The 23164-nt window shown below is 37.6% G+C and overlaps 1 protein-coding gene across 3 annotated transcripts; it reads right to left on the bottom strand.

The window, feature by feature from the left end:
• Positions 1-4280: 4280 nt before the first annotated feature.
• LOC122663429 (mechanosensitive ion channel protein 3, chloroplastic-like) lies at positions 4281-22411 on the bottom strand. Of its 3 annotated transcripts, none has more exons than XM_043859142.1 (9): positions 22175-22408; positions 21997-22056; positions 17258-17415; positions 10036-10159; positions 9737-9834; positions 9512-9625; positions 8992-9052; positions 4456-4605; positions 4281-4353 (listed from the first exon to the last, which is right to left on the bottom strand). In XM_043859142.1, the coding sequence occupies exons 1-9, from the start codon at positions 22229-22231 to the stop codon at positions 4291-4293; spliced, it is 885 nt and encodes a 294-aa protein (XP_043715077.1). In that variant the 5' UTR covers positions 22232-22408; the 3' UTR covers positions 4281-4290. The 3 variants fall into 3 exon arrangements, with proteins under 3 accessions (XP_043715077.1, XP_043715076.1, XP_043715078.1); XM_043859141.1 differs by having other exon boundaries at positions 22154-22408; XM_043859143.1 differs by lacking the exon at positions 8992-9052 and having other exon boundaries at positions 22154-22411.
• Between the last annotated feature and the right edge of the window lie 753 nt (positions 22412-23164).

Consider the following 23164-nt stretch of genomic DNA (forward strand, 5'->3'; position numbering starts at 1 on the left):
CCATTAACAGAATAAAAAACTAATTAAATAAACAACAAAAAAACAAGTGGGTCCCAGAATTAAAAAACTGATTAAACAAATTACAAAAGACAATGTGAGAGAGAAAAGAAAAAAGCAGAAGGAAGGAAGAGCAAGTATCCCTAGGGATGTAAATGAATAGTCGAAATCCGTTTCGTATTCGAGTTTGTATCTGTTTAGCACTATCCGAATCCGTTCGAAAGTTAAACGGATGCGGATATGGATAGGCTATATCCGAAAAGCTATATTTACATGTAAACGGATAAAATACATGATCCGTATCCGTGTTCATATCCATTTAGTACTATCCGAATCCGTTCAAAAGCTAATCGGATGCGGATGCAGATATAGCACTATCCAAGTCGAATCTAGAAAGAATCAGAGAATTATGTTGTAGTATTAGAACAATAAATATCCCAATCCATAAATAGTTCAAAAAGAAAATGGTTAAGGTTATGATTTTACATTATTTCAAAAGATTTATGAAAATCTTAAAATATTAAATCTTTTTCTTTCAACCCATGGTTTCCATTTTTTTTTTTAATTTTAATTTAGCAAATTTCTCTTCTTGGCTGAAATATCACTGTCCATTTTAAGAATACAATCTTCAATGGGTACAGAATTTTGGAGATCTTTTAAATGTTTTAGTCTCATGTCAATTCAATCGTCATTTCTGTCTCCCAATTCTACAAATCACTTGCTACAAACTACAAAGCTATCTATCATTGCTCTTTTGTACCAAAAAAAGCTATCATTGCTCCTTCATTGTGTATTTATTAGTATTTATTTCTACTAAATTGTCTCTCATTTTTTTATACCATAATGTTGTATGATATGCATAAATACCTATTGAAAAGAGCCAAATAGTTGATACTGTTTTGTACATTGAGAAAGTCTCATTACTTTATAACACCAAAAGAATTTGTTCTCAGTCACTTAACAAATACTTACACGTGCATATTTACTAGTATATATATATATATGTGTGTGTGTGGGGGGGGGACATTTAAATATAAATGCTGTGGTGGTCCCAAAGTGCCCCCATTGCACCAATTTTTTGTAGTGACTTTCAACTATTATGATTGAAAGATCAGATCCCAAGTGTAAGAATAAAGTAGTTTTTTTTTTAGTAAGAATGAGAATAAAGTAGTTGGTTTTCAAGAAAGGAGAAAGTTTTCATACACGACTGTGTGGAGTTTCAAGGCATTAATTAATGGGTGGGGGTTTATGACTTTTCCAACTCTTTGTAAAAGGAGACACGATGGTACATGCTTAAAAAAATGACTTGGTTTGCATCAACTGGCATGTGCCATATGCATGCAAGTATCTAAAACTCAGGTTAAGTATGGCATACTTGGAAAAGAGCCAAACAGATATCTATGGCATTGGATTGCCATGAACTACAGTAACCATTTTACTAGAAAAATGCTGTCCAAATATATTAAATAGTTTGGTGGATGTTAATAGAAACGGTGACTTTTCACAGGAAAACCTGGGTGACAATCAGCTCACTCTCAACAGTGAAATCCAAAACAGATTACTGGAGCCAACCACATGCACTCTTTTAATGCTCTGTGCAAAAATCCAAACTTACTATGTCCACTCTATTCTACAAAAATTATTGTTTTAGAAGGGACAAAGAATTTGTCCTATGCTTTTCCTATTCTTCTGTAAGTATTTTTTATTTCTCTCTCTATATTTTCATCAAGTGATATCAACTAATGAGTACAACTGTATAAATTTATGACTATAAGAGTCTTGATGGGTTTTGAACTATCATCTCCTGAAAACAAACCAAATGCTCTTCCTTTTTTAGCTAAAGACTCACCTAATTCTATCCATCTCACGCCAAGGTGACCCACCCCCTATTAATATAACTTATAAAACTGGAAATTGTCCTTGGACTGAACTTAACAGACCAAAAGGAAATTAATGAGGTTTCTATTTGGTAAATAGTTTTGCTTAGGTTGAAGTGACCTCTCTCAATAAATGAAGATATTTCCTATCTTTTCATGGTCTTTAGCAATTAAAGTTGTCTAGCCATAAGACTTGAGAAATCAAGTCAAGTCAGGCCTCGTAGCATTACGGCAAAGCAAGTCACATCGCAAGTCAAGTTAAACTCCTAGCAGTACATAAGACTCAAAGCAAGTCAAGTCAAGCTCCTAGAAATCCCAAATCTATTTATTAAAAATGAAATTGTAATGATTCAAAGAAGAAAATAAAGTAAAATCCATTTTTTTTTGTTTTTTTTGATGAAAACTTATTTTCACAAATCACACACCAATCCCAAAATGTTAATCGAAGCAAAATCCAATTTGCTTAGGTTGATGTAAACTCTTTCAATCTAACTGTCATGATTTAATTTGAAAGATTCACCCCCAAGCCCTGACCCGATTGGGTATCCAAACTCTCCCAAGTCGGATTGAGCACCTCTCCTTGGACAGCATCACCCAATGAGTACCCAATGAGTCATCCAAAGGCTGGGTTGTGAAATACACATTTTGATGGTTGGCGTATATCGGGATGTGTGCAACACAACCCAGCCATTGGATGTCTCATTGGGTACTCATTAGGCGATACCCTCTAGAGAGAGGAGTCGAATCCGGCTTGAGAGGATGGATACCTGATCGGGTCAGGGCTTGGGGTTATACCTCTCAAATTAAAAAATAACCATTGGATTGAAATTGTCCACGTGTCAGGATTTTAGGGATGCACTAAAGCTGCACTTGTGGATCGTGCACTTGAGACGATAAAAATCCGTCTTTTAGACATTAAAAAAAAAAAGAAAATTATCTCCTCCAGTTCTCCTAGTGTCTATAATAAGGTGGGGTGGACCCCATTCGGGTAGAGTGTTCAAGTAGGGGTAGAGTGGTCATTGCGCCCTCCCCCTTCTTTATTACAAGCATGGGGAACTGGACCGGTCAGGGAACTAGAGGAGACAAAGATCCTTAAAAAGAAAGAAGACTTTGGGTGGACTAGACCAAGTCGCAAGCCTCTAGTCTCCACAGCAATAATAACCACCAACAAGAATTATAAAATCTTATCAGTTCCATTGGTGGCACTTATCCCATTCAAGGCTGCAGCTTCAAACCTTCAACCCTAAATGATCATGGCTCTTATCTCTTCAGGGGATTGCAAATATCTCCTATTTCCAAACCTTTATTTCATTCTCTTTCAGTCCTCATTCTATTTCTTGCTTTTATTATTAGTCCTCTCCTCCTCCTGCAACATCATTGAGCTTCAACTTTCCCAGTTTCAATGAATCAGTTTTTAACAACATCATCGTACCCCGGGGAAGTACAACACTATCTGATTCAATTATCGATCTCACACGGAATCGACGGGATCTACCTGCTACTAATAGTACCGGTGGAGTGTTGTATAATGCATTAGTTCAGCTCTGGGACAAGAAGACCGGAAACTTAACCAACTTCACCTCCCATTTCTCTTTCACCTTGGGAAATGCCACAACAGGCTGCAGAGCTGCTTGCTTTGGAGATGGGCTTACTTTCTTCCTTTCTCCCAATAGTTCTGTAATAAAAAAATTATAATGAAGGTGCTGGTCTTGGTCTATTAAACATCACAATCCTTGGGAGGCTTGGGTTAGTTATGATTCAAGTTCCCAAAACTTGAGTGTTGTATTGACTTGTGCTAATAAATCTCTTCCTTGTGAGATCTGTAGCCTTAGCGGTAATATTGATCTGAGGGAATATCTTCCAGAAAAGATCAATATTGGATTTTCTTCATCCACAGGATCTTTCGCGGAGCTACATCAGCTCAACTCCTGGGACTTCAGTTCCAGTTTGGAGATCGATAATTCAAATTATATTATGGAAATACCATCAATAGAAAGAAAGGGAAAAAGAGAAATGGGGATGATTGCCGCCATGATTATTACTGGTATGTACACGGTTCCCTTCTTCTTACCTATCGTGCAAGAGATAGTAGAAGAGTGAGGTGTACAAGAGACAGAGAGAGAGAGAGAGTGTGGGAGATAGTTTAGGAGTTGGGTTCTATCGAGGAAACCCTGCCTCTTCTACACAAGTAGATTAGTAATAACCTTCCTCCGTTTTTCATTAACAATAGGACTTTTAAAGGAATACATGTATAACTACTCCCACCCCTACTAATAAGAGACCTAACACATCCCACTACTTAAGCAACACAAGTTCCCATCACTTACATAACTACTCCCTATAACTATGATACTCCCACGATAATGATAATAATAATAATAATAATAACTAACTAACTAACTAACTAACTTATCCATCATTCAGAACAAATGGTCGTGTTGCATGGATCATCACGCTTGCAGAGAAAGTTTGTGAATATCTGAACAAATTGAACAATAATATTCAATATTTTAACAAAATACAAGATAGTGAACCAAAATGAAGGCTGTAAGAAAGATACAAAGGAAGAACCAAACTGTACCTCGCGACCAGCAAGGGTCAGCAATACTGTTCCAAGACCCCCAGCAGTCAGCCACTTCTGAGTAGAGAAACCCAACAACTCCATGAACAATGAAACAGCAGCAACCCATACTGCAGTGTATACAGCTTTACCAGCAAATTGGAAACCCATCTGCCAGAAACAAGAACCCTTATTTGTAGAGTGATAACCATATAAAAGTGTTCTTGAGATAAGAATAAGATAGACATTTTTCTCAAATACTAAATAAAAGAATGAAAGAGAAAAGTGTAAGTATTAACTGAGTATGAGCTGAAAGCACTAAAAACAAACTACCCACTTCAGACACTCAAACTAAGTGGAGCAATAGACTTCTGATTTCAGGCATATATAGCCTTCAGAATCTTGGTGAAAGAAGATCTTAATCCAAAATGAAACATAACAAGCCAACTTTAATAAGTGGAAACGAATCTCTATCATCAGCTGACTTATTAAAGAACAGCGATGTGTGATTTGCAACCTAGATGCAGCAAGGATGACAAACCCCACAACCATATACTATATGATCCCATCAATTCATCAAACCAGTAATTCTTGTACTAATCCTGGATAGTAAATCCTTGGCAAAAGGTTCTCTAGATGAGCAGTGAGCAACCCAAAAGAGCGATCTCCACATGGGTGAATAGTCCCTTCATATGGAGCTGTGGGGGAATGATTTGCTTATCCACAATAGCTTGGATTGCCTACACGTCAAATTCCATGGTGGATCTCAATCATATGGTCCATCACCTAGTGGATTTTTTTATCCCCTTAAATTTTCAACCAACAAACCAATTGAGGCCCAATGAATAACTAGTGAACATTTGGATTTGCCATCTGTCCAATCTTGAAGTCAAATGCAATCATATAGACCAGTGAATACTCAACCTTTTCCCCTAGTATCGCCAGCCATCCAAGCCTTGACCAAAATTGACCAGTTCATTGTGCCACATAACATCATGTTTTTGGGCAAAAACTAGGACAGAGTTGAAGGTTACATGGGCAACCTTTCCATACAAACTCAGCAACAATGACTGCCATGTGGCAAATAAAAGCACCCAATGGGTTCCTACTTACAGGTTCCTCCCAGTGCACACAACAATGTATATTAACACCCCCCGCACGTGCAGGCCCACCCACACACGGCTCTGCATGTGAGACCACCATGTGGCACCAAGGGTACAGAGCGCAAGGGCACAGCAGCACACTCCCCCACACTTACCATGGATTAAGCATCCAACCTCCTGGCTCTTATACCATGTTACAACCACTTATCCCAAAAGCTCAAGCTGTTAGGAAGAGCACACAACAATGTATCAACATAGAGAAACCGCACCCTCAATCATTTTACATTTCATTCTTTTCTTTTCTTTTTTCATTTTTTTTTTTTTTTTTTCGCTGGAGGAAAATATTTTTGCCATTCTTGGTACTGTCACATTGCAAGTTTATATCCAAATTGTGTATGGAACTATAGTGATATCATCTAGTAATTAGCAGTCTAGGCAACATCTTACTCCCGTCAATTTTCTTTAGGCCTTATTTCTGTTGGGTCAAAACTCACTTGTTTGGCTTGATTTTAGTGTTACTAGAGGCGTTTGAGTCACCTATCCTCAAACCAAAGCTCTCATCAACCCAATATGATTTGGAGAAGTTATGACCACACTAGAAAAGTACAAATCTGTGACTGAATTTTATCTCCTTTGCAGTTTCAGCATAAGCAATCATGTGCTTTATTTTATACATACAATAAAGCATTGCTGGCACATGCTGATTCAGTGCTCAGTCCCAATCTCTTGAGGGTGTGATGCTTTCAAGGCCCTCTAGTCATGACCCGTGGGGATCTATTGGTCCGATTACTGTGAAGCTTATCTACTCATTTTCTTCTTAATTTATCTTTTGTTTGGTGAATATAACCCACATCCTAAAAGTTACCCCTCATTCATAACCATCCTAATAACACTATAGACCTTCATCAATACCTTCATATGATTGACTATACACTCCCATCAACAAGCCTTCAAAACATGATTTTAACAATCAATACCACCGATTGGCCTGGCCTGGAGAACACAACTATATCATATTTTTTAAGTGGTATATTTTTTTTCACTAATGTTTCCAGTTTTTCACACTCCTCATGCTTACATCGTCCTTAACCCTAACTTTCTCAACCCTACCCCCTAATACTCAATATAAGAATCCAAATCCTCAATATCAAAATCCCAAAACCATACACTTACTGTAACTAAATCCTTTCCTTTCATACATCCTGCATCAGTTTGGTATCAAAACCCTGGTTCTCACACATCACCAGGATTCAGTGTTTGTTTTAACAGGATGGTCTACTGGATATTTGGACCATTTGAACCATCAAACGTTTCTTTTGTTTTTGATAGATCAGTCCTACACCGGGTTCACTTGGAGCTCTATTAATGGATAATCTGGTTCAATTATCAGATCATTCACAACATTAGAACTGGGAGATCATTCCATCCAGAATTAAAACTAAAATTTTATCCAGCAATTGGACATTCTGATTGTATGTTACCAAAGAAACATGGCCCACTTGCCAATATTACAACTCTTAAACTATAATACCATTCATTCCTTTGTCTCTTCAATTATTTTTCACAGCATTCATAAATGGATGGACAAACAAATGCCTACTAACTTATAGGCAAGGTTTAAAATCTCATTTCGGTAGGCCATTTCAGCCTGACCGAAATACCAAAATTTCGCCGAAATTGTGTCCTTTTTCACGCAATAATTCGTTTGGCCGTTTCGGTGGGTTTTAGGCCAAATTAAGGCCTGATACTTCACGGAACCCCTATATTAAGCTATATAAACATATTTAAATGTTCATATTGCAAAAATAATCACCCAAAGTGGTGTTTTGGATTTGCACCCTTGATTGGTAGTATACGGTCGAATCCTAATGTATCCTAACACATTTTTTAAGTACTAGAAGATATAATAAGCAATTTAAACAAGTAAATCATACAAAGTACAAACATAGTCAATGTGCCATAGAATTAAGTACATAATTTGAATGTCAATACACTTTCCTAATACAAGTGTCTACTAATAATAGTTGTTGTGCCATCTAGGATCGATCCCACTCATGGTCCGATGGAGCCGACGTGCATTGTCCTCTGACTATAGTACAAATGAATGTCACATCATAGTTTGGGAGAATAAACGAGAATAGTCCTCCACAGTGTCCATGTAAATTGAATCATCGACATACTGAAGGTAACCTCTCCTAGGATATGGGTCACCAAACTATGAAGAATTACCCATTGATCCACTGTGATATGACGCCGCTGGCAACATGTACGGCTGGTGGGTTGGTTAGGAGATGTTATCCACAAAAGACGAATCAGTACGTCCCTGTGACTGGGAGTCACACTCAAAACTGGGATGGATAAAGAAGATATATGCTCCCCACCCCAGTGAACTGCCAATATGAATGTGAATGTGATGCACTGTACTCCGATGGTGCTGGAGATGGACTGCTCTCTCTGCCATAAGATGGGGCACACCAATGCCCACTTGATCTGTTATCTCCAATACTCAATCCACCAACAAAGCTAGATAAGTCATCAATGTCCATAAAATCAGACTGCCTACCTGGACGGAACTAGCCACAAGGCCCTCTCATGTAACCCTTACGTGTGGGCCCAAATGCACCGTGGTCTGTATCCTATGTGGCATGATCAAACTGTGTTGATTATATGTTTTTCAAAAATATTTTTTGGAGAAAATGGTTTTACCTGAAATAGTGGAGGAGGCTTCAATGATATGCTTCCCAAGTGATTTCGACGTTGATGCAGCGAAAATTCGAAGAAATCACAAATCATCAAAAACAAGTGAAAAAAGTCAAAATGGGAGCAAAAACCAGAGCCTGGAGAGCTATCGGTCGAAATTTCAACCGAGAGTCACAAGACTCTTTACCTTTTATAACTGTAGTTTGTACCATCTGGCCGAAATTTCAATTGAAACTTTGCATTTTTTTTAATCTGACCTGGCATCTCATCTTGGACCAACCGAAATATCCTAAATATGCAAAATTTCAGCGAGATTTCGCCAAGATTTTGAACTATGCTTATAGGCCAGAATGATCAACCCTCCAGTTCATTTCAAAAACATTTCCAGAACATCCAGATCAACAGCTCAGTGATGGTATAAAGGGTAGGCTGCACTGCACTGTAAGGATCTACCTAAGGTGTGTCATCTAAGTAATAGATGCTTTTACTGATCTACTTTAAAATTTTTAAAATAAAAAAAAAAAAAAAGGAACAAGTGAAAATAGAAAAGATAGAAACAGACTGCAGAAGTGATTTTACAACAAATTCTCAAAGTTAAAAACTATTCCCCTCCTTGGAAATCTTGAAAGACACTAAAAGTCTACAACTTGATAAGCTGTCACCGCTTCCAAGTTGTAGGACCATATGCATACATGTGACAAACCAATATAAGCATGCCAGCAAGTAAAACAATGTTAGAGAAACATAAACGTACATTTCTTGTGTCTTTAAATTCATTTGTCTCCATAGAGAATTTTTGTGCTTGCTGAATCAAGCTGCATAAAAGAAAAGGGTTGTGTTCAGTTATCATGGCTGCTACCTCTTAACATACAGAACTGCTCAGATAATCATAAAATCATCCTGAACCAAGGATCCGAACAAGGAGAGTGTAGAATAATATGACAAAAGCCATTGAAATAATATAAGGATGAAATTTGACTATTCATGTTTTTATGGTAAAGTTTCATTACAAAGATCAATGAAAAGCAGTGATGTTAAAGGAAAGTAAGAAAACATAGATGGGCTCAAAAAATATGCACTTGCTAAATACAACAGAACCTTAAAGTAATAACAAACAGCAATGCCAGTTTTTCAACTGCAAGAAATCCTCAAATAAACACCAGTGGAATTATTATGAAGGTTAATTATTCCACGTGGATCAACCAATTGAATTAGAGGGATATCTTCATTCGACCATTTTTCAAAAGCATAATTGTTAAAGCTACCATACCCACCTTGATAGACAATAGGCAAAGGCCAGCACAGTTGATAGTGATCTTACAAAATTCAAGAGACGTTGCTTAACAGCCTGGCTAGCTTCTGAAGGGAGAACTACGGGATCCAATCCTCTACAAAAACACCAATACAATTAGGTAACAGGTAGAGCAACCACCATGAAGGTAATGGCTGGAAAAGATACTCTTCATTCTTGCAATTCAGAAATGCAACGTCAAAGACACCTGCAGACTAGTGTTGCTCCGGTCCACAGCAGCAAAGGTTGAAGGTAAGAGGTCATAAAATAATGTGTCCTACTCTTACTCCAACTACTATCACTCTTCTGCAGGAAACCAACCAGAAAGAGAGTGCATGAGAGAGGGGGAGAGAGAGAGAGATCACAAAGGGATTAGAAAGCAAAATGCATGATCTTATAAAATTTTATTGTTGGAATTTCTCTCTTTCCTCTCGATTTCTCTATTGAGAACTGCTTTCTCCAACTAAAAGTTTCTACACTGATTGTGAGAATCAAAGGTGCACTTACATGAAAAAACAATTTCCTGCTTTGACGCATGAGTGGCCCAAGCCCCCATATAGTGAAAGCAATGATACCAAATGCTGGAACCAGTTGAAGCACAAGAGGACTTTTATGTAAAGCATTACATGACCTGCATGATACAATGAACAAATTGTTCTGACTTATACACTTTAAATAGAAGAATGAGTCCACTATATAAGATACAGGAAACAGGGTTGAATAGCTGCCAACCATCCATAAAGAAATTTGAAATCCCAATACACAGTAATCACACCACAAACCCAGAAAAGTAAACTAAGTTTCCATGTTACTTTACATCATTTAAAATATACTATGAAATTTGATTAACAAAATACCCATAGACAATACTGGAAAAGCAGCAGGGACTTTCATGGGACGACGATTTGTAGCTTGAGGGAAAGAAAAAGTGTAAAATATTGATGATGAAAGTTTATGGAAGTTTGTAGTAGATTGTATAACTAGGACAGAATTACCAATCTAGTGAATTTCTTGATTATTGTAGGAAATAACTGAATAGTACAATAATATTATGTTTATAACACAGAGTAACTTCCGTACAACTTATCATAGTTTTCATGGCATCTAAGTGACCCAACAAGTTGGAGGGGCCCTGGACATCAAGGCGACACCAACAAGGTGCCTAGGCAATGCCTTGACAACTATGCAACTTATAAAATCTAAATAAAAAAAAAGTGTCACTTCCATATGTTGAGTCTAGATCCCCATTGGTTCAGAGCATCCAACGCATAACCCTTCAAGCAGACCAAAAGCCAGCAGAATATCAACTCAACTCAATTAAACCTTATCCCAACTAAATGGGATTGGCTACATGGATCTTCTTTCTCCAATCAGCTCTATTCAAAGACAAACTTGCTACTAGTCCTAACCTTTTCATGTCTTCCTCACCGCTTCTCCTGTGATCATTTTAACCCATGGCTCTTCTAGCTCCTCCAATCTAAATCATATCACTGCTCCTTATTTTATCTTTTCTAGTTTTACCACTGAACCATCCCATCATCCTCATTTAATAAACCTTTCAAAGTGGGCAAAATAATAGCCAAATAAACTTCTTTCTAACTAGGCTGATACATTAACATGTGAAGATTATAAGGTTATACATAGGGAGAGCTTAACCATGCAACATAAATTAATAGGTCATAGATATGTATTTTAAAACACTGAATCGTCGGAATTGTGAGATTACTTTCTCTAGGATAAGGTGGAGGAACTTAAAAGGAGAAAACATGAAGACATTTATTGATAAATTAGTAACATGGGGAAGCTGGAATTTAGATTAAGAAACTAATACAAAAGCCAGCAGAATATAAAAATGTGAAAACATAAATACCTATATAGTTCCAGGAACATAGTAGGAGTCCAACAAAGGCGTGTCACTTTATTAGATAATTGTAATCACTCACTATTATCAATTTTAATCTTGGAGATCCCAGATGGATCCCATCAACTGGACTTGGGGTTCTCTTGCATACATTTGTCGCATTGTGTTGTAAAGACCCAGCAATGGCGGGAGCCTTGTGCACTGGGTATGCCCTTTTTTTTGTTGTAAAGACACCAAATCCTATCTTGAGGGAGGAGGGGGGGACTCAAATACTTCATAAATTATTGTCCCATGTGTTCTCCAATTTATGTTTATTTTCTTCCTCAAGAAAAAAAAAACTTTAAATTTTATATCACAAATTAATAATTTTATAATAAAATAATATTTTTATTCGTTTTAAAGTTAAATTAAATATTCAATAAATTTTATATAGAATACAGTATTTAAATATATAATAAAGGTTTGATTGAAATTATATATATATATATATATATGGAGAAAAGTTCTCTGTGGGGGAAGTGTACCACCCACACCCAAACACAGAGGGGGGCGAAATGACTGCCCCGCCCGGCATGATGCCAACGTGCACGCTCTCATTGGCCCCTGGGAGCGCACAGGGGCCACGCTCCCCCACAGAGAATGCCAACCCTATATATATATAAGGAGTATCTGAACGACACCTCTACAAGCGTATTTAGAACTTGGCACCTTCTTTCAATGGCCCGTTTGTCTTATTCCCAAAAGTTGTTTAAGATAGGGGTATAAAAGGGTTTTCAAAAATTAATTTGAATGTGACATTAATATATTATTAAGTCATTATCAAAAAGAGTCACTGGCATACAAATTTTTCGAGCATACATTGAAATAACACTATTACCCTCATTGGAAAGAAAAAATGTGTCACATACTAAAAGGACCAAAAAAAAGTAACATTACAAATTATTTGACATAATAAGGGGTGTCAATAAGAAAAACCCATATATATATATATATATATATATATACACAACAACAACAACGACATCATCCAAGCCTAATCCTAACTTAATGGAGTCAGCTACATGGATCCAATAAGAGATACAACTACATGGGTGTCGGTAGATGAAATTAAAGAAGTTAACAAAAAAGAGGGGGAGGGATATACCACATCGACACAAACTCTAGGGCATCGAACCTTCTTAGCTATATACCGCTTCTTAACTGCCCAACATTCTGCTCTAGGTCTCGAAGAGGTGTGAATACAAAAAAGCACCACAACAACAAAGTCCAGCTAAATGGGGCCAACCGCGTGGATCTTTGATCAATCAGCTCTATTTGAGGTCATACTAGGAGTAAGGCCTAAGCTAAGCATGTCTTTCTTCACCCTTCTCCTAAGGTTATCTTAGGCCTGCCCCTGGTTCTTTTGGTTCCCTCAATCGGTATCATGTTGCTCTTCTGAACTGAGGCCTTTGAAGGCCTCCGTTGAATATGGCCATACCACCTCAATCGACTCTCTCTAAATTTATCATATATCGGAGCTACTCCCAACCCAGCTCTAATATGATCATTTCTTACTTTATCCTTCCTAGTTTTCCCATTCATCCATCTCAACATCCTCATCTTTGCAACTCCAAGTTTATTTATATGGCACTTCTTCACAGCCCAGCATTCCGACCCGTACATCATGGCTGGTCTAGTGACAGTCCTATCAAATTTTCCTTTTAGCTTTAAAGGGATACGCCAGTCACACAGTACTCCGGTCGTGCCTCTCCACTTCATCCACCCTATTTTAATCCTTTGGGCAACATCGTCATCTATGTCGCCTTTCTTGTTCACGCTTGATCCCAGATTTCTAAAATGATCACTTTGCGGGATCTCCTCCTCCTCAATATTCACCACTTCATTATCCGACTCAAAGTTGCTAAAGATACACATCATGTATTAGGTCTTAGTTCTACTTATCTTCAGACCTTTTGATTCCAAGGTTGATCTCCATGGTTCCACTTTGGTGTTAATCCCTGCTTTTGTCTCATCTACCAAAACAATATCATCTACAAAGATCATACACCATGGGACCTCCCCTTGTATGCTTCTGGTTAGGTCATCCATGATAAGCGCAAACAAATAAGGGCTTAAGGCTGACCCTTGGTGTAGCCAATTGAGATTAGGAATTCACTACCTTGGCCCCCTTCTATTCTAACGCTAGTCACCACATCAGCATACATATCTTTAATTATGTTTATGTAAGTACACAACACCCTTCTCTTTTCTAAAATATTTCAGATTGGCTCTCTAGGAACACTGTCATAGGCTTTCCAAATCTATAAAGACCATATGAAGATCATTCTTGCCCTCTCTATAGCTTTCCATGAGTCTCCTTAATAAGAAAATTGCCTCCATTGATGATCTTCCTGGCATAAATCCGAATTGGTTTTCCGATATAGTAATCTCCTTTCTCAAGTGAACTGCAATAACCCTCTCCCATAACTTCATTGTATTGTAGTTATTGCAATTCTGAATATCTCCTTTGTTTTTGTAAACTGGGACCACAAAGCTTCTCCTCCATTCATCTGGCATTCTCCTAGTGGCCATAATCTTGTTAAACAACTTGGTAAACCAGGATAGACCACAAAGTCCTACGTTCTTCCACACCTCAATTGGGATCTTGTCTGGACCTAGAACTTTGCCTACTTTCATCCTTCTTAAAGCTTCTTTTACTTCAGTATATATACACATTTATAAGTAAAGCAACAGCAGGTCAAAAGAAATTTCTTTCTGCATTCAATAACCCCGCTTAGATGAGAGATTGAATCCATAGATTATGAAAATAAAGCATTACTTGGCTTGAAAAAAAAAAATTATGCAAAATAAATAAATATTTTCATAATAAAATATGATGGAAAATTTAAGGTTGGAAGAGGGAAACTAGTCAACAAGAATTTATAAATCTGTCGCTTAAAATTGAGAAATCAGAGATCAATGTGAGCTGAAACATTTGTAAATGACATGTAACAAACAAGCTTAGGACAATCAGAAAGGAGCTGAACCATTTGTAAATGACATGTAACAGACAAGCTTAGGACAATCAGAAAGCGCCTCCTTTTATGGAAAAGCTGAATAAGAGACAAGGTAGACTATCTAGTAAGTTACAAAGACACGTCTACACCTAATATAGATACATGATTGAACAAAGATTAAATGATGCAGCTTTTCTCAGCCAAATGGCCATTGGTATTTCTAGTTGCAAATAATAGGAGTCATTTGGGAATGCCAAAACACGGCCACTAGGACCTTGTCCAGGTCATTCCACTAGGCTTGTAGTTTAGGAAACGCAAGGGATCTACACATTAGAGCATGATTTTCTGCTTTTACAACTCTAAGCAATAAGAGAAACCATAAAAGAATTTTGGATTCTAAAAATCACTTATCCCAAATTGAAACATAGTCTTTGTCTATACTCCATGAAGATGAGGTAAAGTTAAATTTTGCTAGGCATCTGTTAGGATGTCCAGTGATGAGCACATTTATGTGTGAAATCTTAGGGCATAAAGCATACATTTTACCACACTGGACAGAGTTGCTCGGTGCTTTCTTGTGCTTTTCAGGTCTTTGGGCTATTTATTGCTATTCTGGACTATCGGGGGCTACATCTCCAAATTTACACGTAAAGCTGCCCAATGTTTTTGCATGGCTGTGTTTAGAGCTAAATTTTGAGCAAAATGGGCGTGACGGAATTCAATTTCGCATCCTTTTAGGCCTCCATGCAAGCAATTATCGTTTACGCGCCGTAAAAGAATAATGGGCCAGAAATGAGCCGAAACGCAAGCCCGGACCAGTCTGAAGCAACCAAGGACAAAGGAGGAATTTCATATTCAAATTAGAAGTTTGACTAGAAAGTGGGCTGGCTGCAAGCAAGGATCAGCCAAGATGGGATTTGCACAAGAAAGAAAGGAGAAATAATAGGAGAGATAAGAGAGGAGAAAATAAGAAAAAAATTAATTAAAAAAAAACTCTCCCACTCACGTTTCTCTTTCCCTCTTTCCTAACTTCTTCTTCTCTCTCTCCCCTATTTTATCTCCCTTTCCACATCCAATTTCCAATCTCACTTTTCCTTTTTATTTATATTTTATTTTTTTTCTTATCCCATCTCAAGCCAACGGTTCCCATCTCTCCTCCCTCCCACGTTATCTCACTCTCTCTCTCTCATCCCTTTTTCCTATTTTCTCTCTCCCTATCCATGATTTTTCTCTCTTATATTTTTCTTTTTTTTATGCCACCTCACCTCCTTCCTAAAATCCTTCCTTTCCCTCTCATAAGCCCACGGCTCCCATCTCCTACTCCCTCTATCTCTCTCCCATATCTTAAATTTTTTTTTTAATTTATTCTTTTCTATTTTATCTCCTCCTCATTTCTCTCTCTCCTAAAATCTCTCCCACTTTTTTATTTTCCTTGGACTCAAGCACTTTGTAAAGGGAAAAGAAGGATAAGAGAATATTTTATGAGGAGATTCTCTCCACCTTCCACGGTTTTAGAAGGAGGGACTCCTCCCAAAACGTGGAAACCCCCCCCCCCCCCTCTTCTCTCCTCTTCCCCCTATAAATACCCCGTTGTTTGGGTTGTAATTTGTTCAATTTTAGTGCAATTTTTAGTTCAATTTATTAATGAAATTTCTTCTAGTTTGATTTCATGCTTTCAATTCCATGGTTGTAATGCTTTTGATTCATGCTTTAATTTTATGTCTTCAATATGGTTGTAATAATTCTAGTTTAGTTTCAAGCTTTCTAGTCTAGGCTTCTAAATTCTAGTGAGAAGATTTAGAAGACTTGGAAGAGGAAGCCATGGTAGGATTATTCAAGTGTTCAAGCTTCTTCAACTACATTCATGTAAGAATTAATTAGTTCATGCAATTCAACTTAGGTAGAAGGGAGTATCAATTTCTTATTTTTATTTTTATGTTCTTCATTCTCCATTATTTTTATTTTCATTCTCATTCTCTATCTTTCTAATTCAATCATGCTTTTAGGACTTTATTTTTTAGTTACTATTATTATTATGCAATATGCATTATGGTAGGATCTTAATTTAATTAATTTTGTTTTAATTTCAGATTTGGTAGCGCCATTTCAAGTGTGAGAAGCAAGCAATTTCAGTCAAATTCAAGCACCTTTGGGTTTACCTCTCTAATCTTTTATCTCTACTTTTTCTTTGTGTTTTTTTTATGTGGTTGTGGTTTGTGGCTGCAATTTATTCCTTCCAATCCACGTTAGTTTGATAGGTTAGATGCTTATGTGTTAAGACGCCAATCAATTCATGCCAATTCATTTCCCTAGATGCGTAATTTTGGTAGATGCTTGTGAGTTAGGGCGCGTTAATTTTCGTTAGTTTAATTAGTTTAATTTAACACTTTAATTTGGTTCACTTTGCATTACTTTAAAGTGAGGAAAATATGGTGGCGTATATCTCCTTGAGTTCGACCCGTAGCTACGATTGATCCGTACACTTGCGGTTATTATTTCTTGCAAACATCCAGGTTCTAGCCAGACTTTTTGGTATGCTTAGAGATATTACGGGTCTGAATATTTTCATTTTCTTGGTCCACGTGAAAAGAATATCCAAACAGAAAGGACCAGAAAGAACTCTTTCTCAGAAGCAAGGGTGTTAAGTTGTTTGAAATAAAAACTAAAAATTTATTAAAAAGTGAATGCATATTGTGTTAGAAATTGTGGCAAGAAACCTAAAAGGCATACTACCCTGTTGTAATGAATGCTTGAAGAAGTCTCCATCAAATTTGAAGTATAAGCCCAAGATAAAGGGGTGAACATTGAATACCATGCCTGACAACCATTTATGGCCTCTTGACATGTGCCTATTCTTGAAAGAAAGAAATACCTTGTCAATGCCAGGGCCGCATTTTTCAGAATAGGAATCTCATTTGCTTGACCTGGTAGCAGAAAAGATCGGCACATGAAAATATTATATCTGGAATGGACAGAACATATTGGCCTGTTTACACTGTCTGAGAGAAACAAACTCCAAGCATCCTGTCGCTGGAAAAATGTAGCAAGGGGAAAAAAATATTAAGATTTCGCAAATTGGGAAAGAAAAAGAGAGAAATTTATAAGCACCTCAGCGAGATTCTCCCAAAAGGAAAGAAAACTGTATAAATAAACTGTATTTACATCACAAAAGGTAATCTGAAAGAAAGGAACCATCAACAGTGTTCTGATGATGAAAGTTTTAGGACAACAAATGCCATTCCCACCAAAACCGAGTAGCCAAGCAATATTAAAAAGAGAGAAGAAGAATAATCAAACATCAGAAAACCAATAAGATGAGCTGAATAAAAACAAATGATAACCACAAGGAGAGAAAAGGTCACTCCAAAATGAGGAACCAGTTGAAATCCTTCTTAAATTAACTCCATTAACTGACAAATTACTCAGACACCAATCATCAGACATAGGGTCAGATGTTCTGTTCTTTCCCAGAAGCCTCTAGGGATTACTAACATGTGTCTGAATGTGAAGATCTATACAATCCTAAGTCACAAGTGAACAAACATCAAAGAAGAATTCAGTTGATCAAATGCAAGTCATTCCATGAATAATGAGCAAAGTGGTATGGAAGCTTGAGGAACACAATGGAAGCTTCAATGAGTCCCAAATCATCAATGGTTGAAAACTTCAAGACTTGGAAGCATCATGAAGAATTCAAATTCCATTAACATATGTAAAGGAGGCGACTTGGCATCCAGACGTTTTCCTGGATGCTAGGCGGCACCTTGCCATATTGCAGTCACTTGGCCACCTGGATACCTGGGTGGGGGGCGTCTTTGTGTCTATATAATTATTTTTGTTTATTTTTTAATATTTAAGTTGATGCTACTTTTAACACTAGTATTTGTTTGTGTATATGATACCATGCAAGTGAAAAGCACGGAATCAATACACTTTAAAAAAAAAACAAAAAGGCAGGAATGAAGACCTTAAAAGATCAAATTCATTACCAAACTCTCATTCCTTGTTAATTCAGAAAGGGGCACACGGTCACAGCAAGCCCTACAGGCTACCACCCTAACGATGGTACCTGGCACTTCTGGAGACACTTCCAACGGAACCATAGATTCCGGAAGATCCATTGATTCTGGCAGCACCTTTATTCTGGTAGTTTTTTTTACTCTTCTTTTGTTCCTCTTCCGGTTTCTTTTCATCTTCTTCTTTCTACCGCCACTAATTTTTTTTTCTCTCTTTTTTCTTCTTCTTTCCTTTTTTTCCCGTCCTTTCTTCTCTGTTTAAGTGTTAATCGATTCCCTATTTTTTATATATATTCTTCTTCTTATTCCTCTTTTTTCCTGCTTAATTTCTTCTTCTTTTGTTTCAATTTTTTTTCTTTCTCTGCTACCGCCTGCTGCTTCTTTTTTTCATTTCTTTTTTTTTCCCTCTCTTTTACCACCTGTGTATTCTCTGTGCAGTTTTAAAAAGTGTCAAACTTTTGATGATCCACGCACTGGTGGTATATCTGGAGCTGCGGATGACAAAATTGTGCCTTTTACACTAGATCATCAGATGGTATCTCTTACTCGTTAAGCTCATCATAACTACTTTTAGTACATCATGTCTTGCCTAGTGCCAATTGCCAAAATTATTGCTGTTTAATATCATCTTTTTCTTCAAAAAGAATTCTGTTAGTTTCAGTATGCTGTCACTGGGAAAGATGGTTTCAAGTGATGTAATTTTTGGTCACATGACTATGACTGTGTAATGGTAAATAGAAGTTTACTACAATGTCGGAATATATAGTGTGCAACTTTAGTTGAATTAGGGATAGGTAGTTAATCAATATAACATGTTCATTGACTTGGTTGAATCATACAGGAGTGAGGCATTGAAAAGTTTGTTGCCCTCAAGATTTGAATAGGGTGGATGATGTGGAAAAGTATTTTCAATTGTTGTGTGTTTGATACCTAATAATGACAGTAAATAGAAATTTTGATAAGATTGCTGTAACCCAGCCATGCTTTATATACAAACCACTCCATTCACTTTAGCCTTTTAAGAATCTAGAGAGGATTCTGAGCTGGTTTTACTATGATTATTGATGGAGCTTTTATGTTGATTTTTTATGACTTAAGGTATATGTTGTAGCATACTAAATAATGTTAGAAAAGAGAGGGGGAAATAAAAAAAAAAGTACACTTGGGCCCCTTGGTCGCCTAGGCGGGCGCCTTGTCGCCTAAGCACTTAGGTGCCCCTCCACCGCCTTGGGTCGCCTTGTCACCTTGACAACTATAATAGGAGGTTGTATCTAGTGACTTAACTTGATCCAGGCACAGGTACTCTGTGTCACAGACTTCCCAGCCAGATAAGAGTGTAAAACTACACTCTCAGGTCTTCCGTTTTGAGGATGTCCATGAGTTACCACAGACGTCTGCAGAACAGCACAGATGTCCGAAGTGACACATGGAGGTCCGAGCCGAGAGGAGTTTTTAACACACCTCAGTCCCCATGTCTGAGAGACATCCACGAGAAACCATGAATGAACGACCAACTTGACGGACGAGTGGACGACCAAGAACTCCTCAGAATTTGGTCAAACTAAGTGTTGTCATCAACATATTCCAAGTTCCCTATCCTAGGGTATAGAAGAGGCAATTGCAATGAGATCGATCCACTGCTACTGCTACTAGGCTGTTGAACTACCATCGGTATGTATGAGTGTGGTTGAGTAGGGACAGGGAATATGTTCATAAAACCTGACCCAGTGCTTTAATTGTCCAACTCATGTGTTGACTGCGGCTGCCCAAACTGACCATAGCCACTATATTCGGAACCGGTGCTCTCCTGGCCATAATCATAGTCATACTGAGGCCGATATACATGCCATAACTGACGCTCACTAGTAGTATTTATACTCATGCTTCTGAAACTTTCAAGCATGGTCTTCATACTCATGTCATCATCCTGAGCTTGTGACAGTTTGCAACAGGGGTGTCTCTAGTACAAGTTTCGCACCTGCACCGAAATCGAGTTCTTGAACCTTGGTTGAAACCACCGTAAAAAATGACCAAAAACCACCACAGCACACACACACACACACACACATACACACACTTCTCTGCAGAGACAGAGTCGAGTTCTGTTGAGCTCTCGACTGTCTCGGATGAGATCTAGATGACTTAAAGGGTGGTTTGGGTCGAAATCTCAGTTGAACCGAAATCTTGAACGGCGATCTCGACTTGACCGAGATTTCGACCGAGTTAGGGTATTTTTTGGTTTCGACCTCCATCTCGTCTCGACAAATCAAAAAAGCGTGTTTTTACCGACGGCGAGTTCTTGTACCATGACCAACATAACTCACGAACATATGTGAAAAAGAGCCTTTAATGTGACCATTGGAGTTCAACGACCCTATGTATGACCATTGGAGCCCGATGGGCGTCCAAGGTAAAGTGACGGAGTTCATGATAAGCTTAAAAGCCAAATCGTGGTCATTTGTTGAGAACTCTTATTTGGCTATATAAATGGACCTAGTAGGACCTTTTACAAAGACATACAAGAAACAAAGACCGTTACTTCTGAGCTTTAACTAGAGATATATTGTCATCCTTTGAGCTTTTAAGGGTTTTTGAAAGAGTCTTGTTCTTTAACTTGTACATCAAACCTTCTCAGAGGTATTATCTGTAACTCTCTATATTTAGAGTTTGTTGTCCTTGTGCGTAAGGTGTGTCCAACACATGTAGAATCATTAAGGTGATTGGAGAAAATTGGCAGTAAGCCATTTGGAAAATTACTTGCAAGGTTTGGTTGCTACCGGGTAAAGCAATTGTGATAGTGGATAAGCCTTGGAGTATGAGTATCTCCTTAGGAGTGAACGTAGGTAAGGTTGCCGAACCATTATAAATCCTTGAGTCTCACTTGCTCTTTCTCTTCCCTTACATTGTGCTTTAGTGGGGTGAGTTCAATCATTTGAATTAGCTTCCGCATTTGCAAATCCTTTACAAAAAAGATTGTAACTCTTCTTAGAATTTTAAATTTCCAATTTACCCCTCTCTTGGGTTGCCTACTGATCCCACGCTACATTGAGCTAACTTTGCAAATAGGCCAGTACAAATCCATATCCATGCTCAAAAGGGATGCACAAACACCAGGCCAACAGCATTCTCTTTGCAACTTTAAGACAATGGTTTTAAATATCCAAAAGAATTTAAAACCGGGGGGGGGGGGGGGGGAGTGTACTATTTACCATGAAATTGTAATATTCTGATATTTTTGAGAGATACTGGCATCTAGGAATACTAGCAGATACCCAAAATAGCACCATATAAATTAAAACAAATGTTGACGTCCCTAAACTAGACAAAATAAAAGTTAATTTCAGCAATTCAAATCAGAAACCAATCCATGATTCAAGCATAAAATGGTATATTTTCATTGTTTAATGCCTTCAACTTAGCAAAGTTCATAAAATTATTTTTTGCTCAGTTCAGAAAACCAAAAATAGAACAATGAAACTTGATCAAAGAAGCAACTACATTAGAAAGTAAAACAGAACCTATATGGTTAAAGTGGGGTAAGAAAAAAGAGAGAAACATAGTCAACAAGAGATTTGCAACTCAGAGAGAACCATACCAAAGAATGTGATGAAAGAGACACACTCAATAAATGAAACCGGCCTTTGCCCACCAGACCCTGGGAAAGAAATCACAAATGTAATCAGCAAAGCAGAAATATGAAAGAAAGAACTGCTACACAACACAATACTATTCAACAGATGGAAATCATGTACCTTGAATTGGTTACCACGTACATGGTTCTTGCCAAATCCCAAGTCATGGGAAAATTGCAAAGAACCACAAAAGGCCATTAAATTGGATATATTAGAAGATACCACTAGCAGCTAAAGCTCATAATGCTCTCCACAGTCCAAATTGACTCTTAAATAAGTAGTGGATGAGAATTTGAAAGGCCGGACAAGTTTTAGTGTACTAGAAGGCCCTCCATTATCTGAAACGTATCAAAATAAAATGAAATGTTAACCTCAGAACAAAAGATAATCAAAATTAGCCAAAACATGACACACATGTCTTAAGCTGTCTTAAATACAATGATTTCAATTTTCCCTTCTTTTTTTTTTTTTTTTTTTTTTTGGGTGAAAAGATGTTGACCTTTTCTTTTGTAAACAAAATATATTAGAAAAAAGGACAGAAATTGGGAACGGGAGGGTGGAAACTAAGAGACAAAGACAAAAGCACCTACACAACACAGCTACTAACACAAAATTTCAAGCATCATCTCAGGGCAACTCACTTCACAGAAGGATCATTTCCCTATTCCTCATCCCCCCCCCCCCCCCCATCCCCCGTTGACACCCAATATTTGATCTATTGGCCATGCTAGGAACCAAAAAGATCAAGAGTTCATCAGAGAGGTAATCCTTGGATGTGTTAAATAATGCAGGACCGTGTACAAGGTCCTCACCACCTACCAGAAGCCCGATAATCACATTTACCATTCTCCACCCACCACTAGCATATCCCATTGTTCAAAATTTAACATGTAGTTGGTGCTTGTGCTTTTGTCATATATGTACCAGCTAATTCCTTCAAAATTTCAGATTCCTGTGAAGAAAAAGCTTAGAGTTTGATTTGATGGTCCAAAGTTTCATCATCATGACTGTCTATGAGTAAAGATATTATCAGATCCTAAATCCATAAGAGCACCTCCTGACCAAAAGGGAAAAAGATAGGACAAAAAAAATAAAGTAACCATAGAGGTCACTGTATTTCGGATTAATAAA

This window comes from Telopea speciosissima, chromosome 5, assembly GCF_018873765.1.
Source record: "Telopea speciosissima isolate NSW1024214 ecotype Mountain lineage chromosome 5, Tspe_v1, whole genome shotgun sequence".
Lineage (NCBI taxonomy): Eukaryota > Viridiplantae > Streptophyta > Magnoliopsida > Proteales > Proteaceae > Telopea > Telopea speciosissima.

Bases quoted from the DNA above. Each gene is read 5' to 3' on its own strand.
- LOC122663429 (XM_043859141.1), bottom strand. From the start codon at position 22,231: ATGGCCTTTTGTGGTTCTTTGCAATTTTCCCATGACTTGGGATTTGGC. The intron at 9,626-9,736 runs GTGTCTTTGACG...GTGTTTTTGTAG, and splicing joins GGAGCAACACTAGTCTGCAG to AGGATTGGATCCCGTAGTTC. The intron at 4,354-4,455 runs GTACAGTTTGGT...CAATTTGTTCAG, and splicing joins TGACCCTTGCTGGTCGCGAG to ATATTCACAAACTTTCTCTG.